Source organism: Poromitra crassiceps, assembly GCF_964638095.1.
Source record: "Poromitra crassiceps genome assembly, chromosome: 18".
In the NCBI taxonomy this organism is placed as follows: Eukaryota; Metazoa; Chordata; class Actinopteri; order Beryciformes; family Melamphaidae; genus Poromitra; species Poromitra crassiceps.
Genome location: NC_139636.1, coordinates 15,609,356 through 15,620,870, shown reverse-complemented (window position 1 = coordinate 15,620,870; position 11,515 = coordinate 15,609,356). Strand labels below are relative to the sequence as shown.

The 11,515-nt window shown below is 43.4% G+C and overlaps 1 protein-coding gene across 1 annotated transcript in view; it reads right to left on the bottom strand.

Annotated features, from left to right (window-relative positions):
* Positions 1-518: 518 nt before the first annotated feature.
* The window catches only part of itpr2 (inositol 1,4,5-trisphosphate receptor, type 2), a 67,562-nt gene continuing 56,565 nt past the window's right edge, over positions 519-11,515 (bottom strand). The window contains exons 55-56 of the mRNA XM_083655155.1: positions 5,053-5,214; positions 519-2,211 (exon numbers count right to left, since the gene is read on the bottom strand). Coding sequence (XP_083511281.1) covers positions 2,125-2,211; positions 5,053-5,214 — 249 coding nt within the window. The 3' untranslated portion in view covers positions 519-2,124. The remainder of the gene's footprint in view (positions 2,212-5,052; positions 5,215-11,515) is intronic.

Genomic DNA, 11,515 nt, shown 5'->3' with positions numbered 1-11,515 from the left:
TGTGTGTTGGACTTTTATTCTGAAGTGTGTGCTGGACCTTTATTCTAAATAATGATGGAGGAATGTCATCAGTGAGTGATTTCATCAGTGATGAGATCATCAGAAATGTATGAAAAATGTTCATAAACGGCTTAAATTTGTGAAAATGGAAAAACCGCCTCTGTCACTTCCTGCCTATTCCAATGCCCAATGCCCATGTGCAGTTCCAGATCGATCGACCAACCGGTTGTGGAGGTAAGTGGATTCAAACAGGCTTGATAGTAAGAACCAGTTGAAATAGGATCTGGCCTAATGGCTGTATTCCAGAGCAGGAGGGAGAGATCCTAGACCCATGGTGTCTAGATGGGGCGTCGCTGCAGTGTGACTAATGTGTGTGGGTGGGGAAGAGGGTTGGGGGTGAAGGTGAGCCTGGGGTGTGGGTGGGCGTTTTAGGTATTCACTCAATCCCAACAACGCCTAAGGCAAATTCCTCCACAAAGCCGCTGACTCAAAGCATGACAGTGAATCTTATCTTGTTACACATTTATTCCAATAAAACATATGACAACATAAAATACACTATCTATACACTGTTTTTATAGAAAGCATCAAAGGACAGCGCCCGTCAAGTGCATGCACTGCACTCATAATCTACCATTTGGTTGTGCAAGTTTAAAAACAAAATTTCAGACTAACAATTAATTGCAGTCCGAGAGGAAACTAGCGAGAAGGATTTTCACTGTAAGTTGGAAAAAAAAGGTGAAAAGACGACGAAATAACAGTCCGAAAAAGTCCAACAGTAGAAGATGAAGATGATAAGAGAAGATACAGTAAATATTACAGTATTAGCTGATATCTCGACAGGAAAGAACTGTAAAAGTAACCATATCATCTTCAGTCAGCACTACACTCTGTACCAGTATAAGATTTAGACATAAAAAGACCTTTCAAGTAAGTTCCACACAGGTAATCAAATTATTTAAATTCACATTTCTGTTAATTATATACTTTGCAAAATTCTGTAAAAAGGCAAATGAAATGGTGCAGTGAATGCATTTTCAAAAAAGGACTCAGCACGCACAAATAATGTCCCGAACTCATCAAGGTCTCCAGTTATGAGCAGAACTTTTTACCATTAAAAAAAGTGCACTGTCAGGAATTGCAATGTAGGTAAAAGTTAATAAGTAAGGCAGCAAGATAACAAACAACAAATTTTCCGCAGCGCAATAATAATACTCCAGTTATAATCTCCACATTTCACATAAATACCACTAGAAATCTAAAAGGCCAGGGGCAGAATACTTGATGTTATCTTGCACACACACACACTATTCCTCCGGACGGCCAATCAGTGAGAGCACAACCAATAACTGACCTGTGTGTGGCTGGTCCGCTCTCTCACACACAGAGTCAGTCAAGGAATGCAGATGTCCGACACGCGGCTGCCCATACTCTGACGGCACTTAACCGCTAACCTTAACTTAACCTCTCTCTCGACCTCTGTCTGCCGCACTTAGCGCTACAGTGGCAAATGTGTGCCGTGCCTGGCAAACCATTGACAGGGACGAGTCCCTCCGTGTAGGAGAAGGCATGAGAGAATGTGTGCAGGTTGTTCCAGGGTGAGGGTCACTGCACATAAAGCACAGTTCAGTACCCAGTAAGGCATCGTTTGTGTCATAGAAAAGGCACTATTTCAAAAATGTATGTGCGTCAATACACGCTAGACCCTTGCGATTTGACATTTGTGACTATTTTTATGTGTAGGTTAAGGCAGTGGTTCTCAAATGGGGGTCCGGGGACCCCATGGGTCCTTGGGAAGGGGGTTCCAGGAGGTCCCCAGCCAAAAGGGGGGTAATTTATTTCAGCTATAATTCCATTCATAAGTAATACAATGACTATTTTGGTCATGGGTTTTATACACTTTCTGTAATAAAACATCTAAAAGCATCAATCTTATTATCAAATATCTTATCAAATAGGGGTCCGTGTCAGTTTAGGGGTCCTTCATGTAAATTCTTTTGAGAACGACTGGGTTAAGGTATTGTGCTTGAGGCTGGAGTTTGTGTGTGTGTTTGTGAGTGGTTTCTACTGTGCTGTCCAGTAGAGGGGTCGGTCGGTGGCTGCCATGTCCGTGCCTTGTGCCTCTCAGTGGGCTGCTGGGTGCTGATGGTTGGGCTGAGAAGGACCGCCGAGGAAGCCAAGCCTCTGCTTATTCTTCCTCTGCTCCGTCATCTGTGAAGGAGAGAGAGGAGGAAAATAAAATCAACCAGGGACAACCTAAATAAAATCAACCAGGGACAACCTAAATAAAATCAACCAGGGACAACCAAAATAGACTTTAGGTGTAGTAACATACAGTACTGTATGCAAATCATTAACGCCATGTTAATATTACCTTTACTTAGTGTGGTGCTAATTCTGTTGTGCTGAGCAGGTTATTATTCCGGTCCCAATGTTCCCACTATCTTCATACATAATTATTATTTTCCAAACAAAAGTGTTTATCAATTTGAACTTGAGGTAAGGGTAAAATGAAATTCCGAAACTCGACTCAAAGAGTGAGTAAACTCATTAAGAGGGAACGGAATGAATCTGCAGCTCATTAGTTCAACAAATGGATCCGGACGAGTTGTGCGTTACAAAAACACAGAATGACGCAACGAGCCTTCTTGCATTATTCATGTCAAGCACTTCAGACAACTTGGTCTCTTTGACAGTTAAGTAAATGTCCTTTACAAAATATACTGAGCTGTTAAATTGTTTCCTTACAATACAAAGCCTACAAAGATTTCTCTCCACACGTCTATGCAAATCGCCTCGTTCAGCTCCATTGAGATGATTTGAAGCAAACTTGCCCCTTGGAAACTTCATTAGCGGGCAGCGTCAGTGTGGGCGTGTTATTGTTCAGAGCTGTGCTGCCGCGTGCACGTTGGATGTTGTACTCTTATCAGGGTGTGGGGAAGTTTCTTGAATCAAGGCATGATGGGTTTTCACCGCCATGACAATGAGCACATGTGCGGTGGTTTCAGTTTTGATGCAATAACTGAAGGCCACCGGCGTAACAATGAATTGTACACAGATTTAGGGAATTGCCGTATTCTGACCGAACATCAAACTCAACCGTTATTTCTCCCAAACACACACACACACACACACACACACACACACACACACACACACACACACACAAGAGTGTGCCAGGTGCTGAGTTGGGCAGAGGTTGTAATGAGGGAAGAGCTGCAGCAGTAGTTCCTACACAGTTTGGGCTCACAGCTAATGTGCGTCCCGCAGTGTAATGGGCTTCCCTGTTCTTCCTTGTGACTGCAGAGCCGTGGATGGGCCCGACCTTACACTGCATGAACACACTCAATTCACACTGCATGAACACACACTCAATTCACACTGCATGAACACACACTCAATTCACACTGCATGAACACACACTCAATTCACACCGCATGAACACAATCAGGACGTGAATAATATGCATGCCTCTTAATTAGGGGTGGGGGAAAAAAATCGATATACCATAGTATCGCGATATTTTGCCTGACGATATTGTATCGATATTTTTAAAAAAAAGAAAAAAAAAGTTTTGTTTTTGTTTTTTTGCAGGCCATGCCATACCAGGCCACCGGGCATCTGCCCGAAGCGCCCGATGTTGCAGTCCGCGCCTGCAGTGGCGTATTGAGTCCAGAGAAGCTTAATAATGTAGCCTACATTTTGGGCAAAAACAAAACAAACAAAAAAACACTGCATGTTTTACTTCCGGTGAGGTCAAGGAAAAGGTAGGAGGAGTTAGACAATATATCGAAATATCGCAATATTCAATATATCGCAATATCGGCGATATCGCAATACTATCGTATCGTGACTCAAGTATCGTTTTAGTATCGTATCGTGGGCATCTGGTGATTCCCACCCCTACTCTTAATGGATACTACAACACTGGCTGTTAAAGGGCTGGGATCATTGGGATTCAGGACGGTCTCTCTCTAACCATTAGACCACTTTTACACAGCACCAACTGCAGGGAGATTCTACTGCATGCTAAGGTCAATAGAGGTTGTTGTTTTGTTGTGTTGTCTTGTTGGAGTGTGATCCTCCCTCAGCAGGAGTTGTTTTCACACATCTGGCAGAAGAGGAACAAGGATGCCCTGTGACTGGGATCACATGCAGGGGAGGCAGGTGATGAAGTGATCAGTCACACTGCTGAGGCAGAGCTAGTCATCCAAACAAACAGCCAGCAGCCCACTGGCAGCTAATCGCCTGACAGTCGCCTGTCCTGTTGTGTTCCAACATCATCACAGGACTGACAGAGGCAGTCCTCGGTGCAGTGGGGTCGAAATATGTGTGGGCGATCACGGAGTGACACTGTTGACATGTGCTGCTCTCCCATGTGACGGTGACCTGCAGCTTGTTGGTGTCAAGATCAGGTAGCAGCAGGCGTACACTGTGTGGGCAGTACACTTATGGTTGTTTACAAATTCACCGACAAATTGGCATTCATGCCTTTAATTATGCTATTTATTTATGCAATTGTACATCTTTGAAGTTTTGTTGACAAATTGTTGTCCTTAATTTACCTTCCCCTTTGACTTTTTTTTAATAGAATGGATTTAATGTTTGATAACAGTATAATTCATGATATATCAGTATGTTTGCCCTATTAATTCACCTGTTCTTTTATACACACGCACGCACGCACATGCACAGTATTTATTCATTTATTTTTCAAACCTTTGGAGAGCTGTGAGGCTATATGGACCTTGCTTTATTGTAATTGTTATAGCTATTGTGTCCATTTTGTATCTTTCTTATCTTTTTTAATGCTATTTTCAGTCTGGTGATGGATATGCTTTGTGTTTGTTCAAGGTGCTCATCAGCCAGACCGGTCTCTGTGCTCCTCTGATTGGATGATTGAAGCAACTCAAATGTAGCCAATGTATGGAAGTGTTGTGACACTGCCCACATACCTGATGAAGGTACAACAGACTGAAATGCTGTAATACATTTTTCAGCAGTAAGTGAGAGAGTGTGCAGGAGTTATTTTCATTGTTGTGGCCACTGTACCTGCTCCTTCAGCTCAGACAGCTGGCCAGACAGCTGAGTCACCAGAGTGACCGTGCTGTCCAGCTTCTCCTGCAGAGAGCGCATCTCGTTCTGCTCCCCCTCTCCCTCGCTGCTCACCAGCGACATGGCTCTCATGCGGGGGAACCAGTCCAAGTTTTTCTCCTGCGGAGAGAGAAGCAGAGGTGGGGAGAGAGAAATGTTTGAATGTTTATTTATTTAACAACGGGACAATTCATTAACATGAGCACCTAAAGTCCATCATGTAAGTGTTGCAGATTTAGCCGTACAGGCTAATTGTCATCTGCAGTCCCTGACAGGTTGATGGTATATAAAACATGAAGTGAAAAACATGCAAGAGTACATGGACACTAGCACAGACAAAAGCACATAAGCACAGTTACAACAATTACATATAGCCCCTAGTCTATAAGCACAGGTAACAGCACATACAAAAGCAGACAAACAATGACATGACCACTATCCCAGAATATGATTGCAAGTTAGATTGTCCAATAGATACAGTCGGTCTGTGTGGGCGCGCAAGTGGGGTAAATCCCCAAATATATCTCAATGGGCTGACTCACCAAAGGATGGTGCTGCGGCTCTACACTACAGGATTGGGGATTCTAGAGCAGGTACATAGACGTCTGTTCAGATGTGTGTTTACTGTGGTGGTTGAATCCCAGATCCTGTCTGCCTGGGCTGGGCTAGCAGCTAAATGCTAACTATGCTGAATGGGGAGAATGGGAGGATTTACCCCACCCTAACCACGCCCGCAGCCAGCTACCCGAGCATCTATAACGAGACATTGACTGTATCTATAACCAGATGGTTAAGAAAGGCGGGCGGAATGGCAGCTGAATCAGTGGGTCAGAGAGATGGCGGCAGCAGTATGTTGGCATCAGCGTTGGGCAAGTTACTTTCAAAATGTAATATATTACTAGTTACTTTCATTTGAAAGTAAGTTACTTTACAATATTACTGTCTGTGTAGAGTAACTCGTTACTTATTACACTACTTTTGCATTACTTTCACCAAAATAACAGCAGTAGCAGAATGACATCGCCGCCCCGGAACCATTGCAAAAAATAATTTCAACCGAAAGTTGAAGTCAGTGTAAACCGTCCAAAATTTTAAATGTTATCCTTTACCCTTTGTCATTGTCATCTATAGTGGTTATTTGCATTAAAAAAAACATAATTTGATTAGGAAATGATTGTATCTTTATTTAAATGTGCTTTGATTAAAAAAAAATACTCAATTTGTAACTTGTGTTACTTGACAAAGTAACTGGTATAATATTACTGAAATCCTATTGGTAATAAGTTATATTATTGAGTTACTGCTAAAAGTAATATATTACATGTAATTAGTTACTTTTGTAATGAGTTACCCCCAACACTGGTTGGCATAGGGAATGACAAAGATGACGTTTGACAAACGTACGTTGACACACGGAGTGTCATGGAGAGAGTCAAGACTCACACTGGAGGAGGAGACGAGACAGATAGATATTGCTAATTGGAGACGGGAGCCAAACATCTTTTAACCAGGGCTTCTCAGCTGTCTCCTGGATACTGTAGATAGCAATTATACACTAAATATGAACAGCAACCGGCAGTTCAATTCTCACCCACTCCATAAACAGTGTTGATGTACGGATGAGTCACTGTCGTCTATCAACAACACAATTTGGAGAGTAGTGCGTGTGTGTGTGTGTGTGTGTGTGTGTGTGTGTGTGTGTGTGCACGTGTTTGCAATGCATGCAACCTGACACATTCTGTTGATAATCAGTTTTTCTCACAGAATAGCGTTGCAGTGGAGAGAGCAGGCCGTCGGCACTGATCCCATGAGAACACACAGACAGCGAGCAGCATGGACCTGCAGCGTTATGTAATGGACTCAAGGGTGTCTCTGTGTGTACACAATCACATGTGTGGGCGTGTGCAATACGGGCGCTCATGTGTATGTGACATGTGTACGGCACAATGTGAGTGATAGGGTTCAGCGAGACAGATCGCCATCAGCTGATCTTATGTAATATTCCCTCGCCAGTTCTGCTGACAGAAATGACTGGAAAGACGCTGAGTGGGATGTGAGTGGCACCGCGCTAGGTCCAGTAGGAGGAGTGAGGTGTTCTCCCACCACCTCTTATATAAGAATAGACTAGAGGGAAAACTGAGCGTGGATTGAGTGGACAGAAAGGAAGGATGGTAGCCAGGAGAGTGAGGCGAGCGGGTAGAGAGTGGTGTGGAGGAGGAGAGCTGCTCATTTGTTTTCGTTTCCTTAATTAATACGTAACGAGTTGAGCAATTTTTTTTCTGCTGAGCGGAGACTTTTACAGCCATGACTTATCATGGGGATTCCCACTCCAAATCTAACTTCACTCAGTCTGTGAAGTTCACGGAGAGGCCCGAGCAACCAAGTAGCTTACCCTGCCCCTCTCTCTATAGACGGTTTCAACTTGACAACATAAACATTCTAAATTGAACCCCAGCTCACTTCCTGTTGCAGTGTTTGCTAGTACAATAGGACAGGACTGACAATTCCGTGAAGACCGTCTATAAAAAGGGACAAGTATACCATTTAACAATGTCTACTATATAAAAAAGAAAATGCACTCTAGAGCAGCCATTCCCAACCTGTGGGCCGGGGCGGGGCCCACTGTTGGGCTGTGAAGGTACTGCAAGTGAGCTGTCAAATCATTTGCAAAACATTACGATCCTCATGGAAAAATTTAATTATGTATGAGAATGCATTTCTCCATTGTTGAATGAGACCCTTATTTAATTTGTGATCAATTATTCCTTAATTAGCCTATTGCAGACTCACTTTTAGTTTCACCTCACTTTTAGTTTTCTGATTTCTGTGTGGTGCTGAGGGACAGCTCCTTTTATCGTTAAAATGCGCTCTGAGAACACATTATTTGGCTGGATGTGGGCCATGAGTCGGGAAAGGTTGGGAACCGCTGCTCCAGAGTTATTTTTCAGAAGAATCTCAACACTAATTTATAATGACAATAAAAACAGCAACTGAATTCTCCACATTGCACTTTTTCTAGACAGATTTTTGCACCCCAGGCTGATTTCCCCTCCATTTTCTCCCAAATTGTACTTGGCCAATTTCCCCCTGCCGCACCAGTCACTGCTTCACCCTCTGCCGATCTGCGGAGAGCCGTAGACTAGCACCATGCGTCCTCCAACACACGCACAGTTGCCAGCCACTTCTTTTCACCTGACAGACGGGACCTTCACCGGCAGGATGTAGCACGTGGGAGAATCATGCTATTCCCACCAGCTCCCAGCTAGTGCAGTCACCAGGACACATACCCTCAATCCGGCTTCCCGCCCGCAGACACAGCCAATCGTGCCTGTATGGATGCCCGACCAAGCCGGAGGTAGCGCGGGGGGCGCGAACCTGCGACCCTCGTGTTGGTAGGCAGGGAATCTACCACCACACTACCCGGACCATGAGTGTCTTTATTAATATTGCACTGTTCAGCAGCAAGCTGTCATCTGATTACATGATCACGTAAATGAGATGTTTGGGTCATTACTGGTCACTGAAGATAGCATGGGCCATTCAGCAACACACTCTGTTAAACAGAACTCTACCCAGCTACTAAATACTGCAAGTTAATATAGTAAAAAAAGGGAACCAGAGCAGGAGGGAGAAAGTGGTCCCCTGGGGCGGGCAACTGAGGACGACAGGAGAAAAACAGACTGCCTGGTTAAATAGTGCCTGCTGGGCTGAGCTGCACTGTTATGAATTGAGTCATTCTACACAAGCTTGCCTGAAAATCATGGGCTCATTTGGACCTCTGGCATAAATACAGTTCAAAAGAAAAGCTTCCTTTCTCTCAGCATGCAGAACACAGTGAAGGCTCTGTGCGCTCAAAGACAAAAGGTGCAACATCAGTGAAATCGAGGACTATCTGATGTCCGTTTCAACGAGTCAACCATAACCGAAGGATTAAACAAGCTCAAAGATTGAATAAAGTGGGCTACGAGACATTGATGAGGGTGAATATAATATCCCGTTTGAACATACGGTCAGTTGTGCAGCTTGAGGCATCATCTCTTTCCTTGGATTAACAAGATAAGATTTAACAGTGCGCTATCTGAAGTGTCCCACCCATGTGTCGGTGCTATTCATCGGACAGTACAGTACTGTAGTCCAGTCTGTCCTGTACGGTCTGAATGAGTCAGTTTCTATGTTGCTTCACTGATCCATGCATGTGCCTCTCGCTCTGCTGCTGTAGCCATACCGCCGCCGGTGCGTTTCACCACGTACAGACTTCCACTGTGCGCAGCAGCGCTGTTACACAAAATCTATTGATGACATCTCGAAACAGTTTGGCGTATCCACATGTTCTGTAAATATGGTGAATAACCCTACAGTCAATGGAGCACCTATTTTTACCATCCAGGAAATCTCTGTACCTGAGGTCATTGACATAATTAGTGCTTTGAACAGCTCTAAGGCTAAAGATGTTTATGGTCTTAACACCAGCTTCTTGAAATTAAATAAAGAGACATTAGCGCCACCTATTATGCATCTAGTTAATTTATCCATTAAGTACTCAACTGTCCCAAAGGCATGGAAACTGGCCTCAGTTACCCCAATCTACAAAGCTGGTGATAAATCTGACATGAACAACTTCAGACCCATCAGTATTTTACCGATAATTTCTAAAATCATTGAAAAATGGGTCGCTAAACAACTTATAGAATTTCTGGAGACGAGCCAGACCCCCTTGCACCCCATGCAGTTTGGTTTTCGTCCACACCACTCAACTGACTCTGCTTTGGTCCTGCTCTTGGAGAAAATAAAAGGCTCCTTGGACAGGGATGGTTGTGTGGGAGCTGTGTTCCTCGATCTTAAGAGGGCATTCGACACCGTCAACCACAGTGTGCTCCTCTCTAAATTGTCCAGCTTCAATTTTTCTGCTGAGGCCATTAAGTGGGTTGAATCATATCTGTCTCACCGGGAGCAGTGCACTGTGGTTGGCGGTGTCAGCTCCCCTTACCTGAGCTGTCCAGTAGGGGTCCCCCAAGGGTCAATTTTGGGCCCAATTTTCTTTTCCCTGTATATTAATGATCTTCCAGATTACTGTTTTAATGTAGATGTCCAGCTTTATGCTGACGACACAGTTATTTTCACAAGGGCTAAAAACCCAGTGGAGGCGGCACGTGTCCTATCTTCAGCTCTCTCTCATATTCAGGCATGGCTAACTAAATCTTGTCTCGTGCTGAATGCAAAAAAAAACGTTTGTATGTTCTTTTCTAAAAAAAACATTGCACCTTCGTGCTCCAATGTTTTCCTGGGGTCAGAGGAATTATCAGTAGTTAACGAGTTTAAATACTTAGGCGTGATGCTGGACTCCAATTTAACGTTCAGCAATCACATTAAAATGATCTCCAAAAAAATTAAATTCCACCTGTATAATTTCAGACAAATAAGGAGCTGTCTGTCCACAGACGCTGCGTTTTTATTTTTACACTCAATGATCCTTTCGCATCTGAACTATTGTATAACTAGCTGGTCGCTGACAGGAGTAACCATCCTCAAACCAGCCGAACTACTCTATAAAAAAGCCCTGAAAATACTAGATAAAAAACCCTTTTCTCATCACCACTGCCATATCATACGTAAATATGGCATGCTAAGTTTTGAGAACTTTAGAAATTTCACCTCTGCCTGTCTAATATACAAAGTTCTACATGGACTGGCGCCGCCTCCTCTTGCTGACTTCATCAAATATCGTGTGACCGCCAATTCGACCCGTGTCACCCGGGCCATTACGAACAAGGTCTGTGAGGTCCCCTTTAGAAAAACTTCCTTTAGTCAGAGGACCCTGTCCTTCATGGGAAGCACTCTCTGGAATAATCTACCTCCCTCGATCAGAGAATGCCCGAGTCTCGCCACCTTCAAAGGCCAGTTGAAAATATGGCTCAGATCAAACCAACAATGTGATCACAATTAACATTTGCCATGTTTTGCAGCATGCTCTGTGTTTTATTTATTTTATTTATTTTAGGTTTTACTAACCTTTTATATTACTAATTTTTTTTTGGTATTATTAACTGTGTGTTTTAATCATTTTTGGTTTTACTAACTTTCTGTACTTTTAATCTTTGTTGTATTATTAATTTTTCTTTCGCTTTCATGATTACATCAACCTGCCATGGGACTACAGGTGGAAACTAGCCCTTGGGCTACAACCTGACATATTTACTGTACGGCTGTACTGTTCATCAATGTGTAAAGTCCCATTCTTTAAATAAATGAATCTGAATCTGTTACACAACTCGTGGAAGACTCGCCGTTGACATTGCCAACAGACAGCGAGAACAACCTCAGATGTCAACAACAGCACACATTAAACTGATTAAAGGACCAACGCCGACTTTCAGGTTGCTTTTTTCTTCTAAACGACACATTTTTCAAAAACATTTCCCCG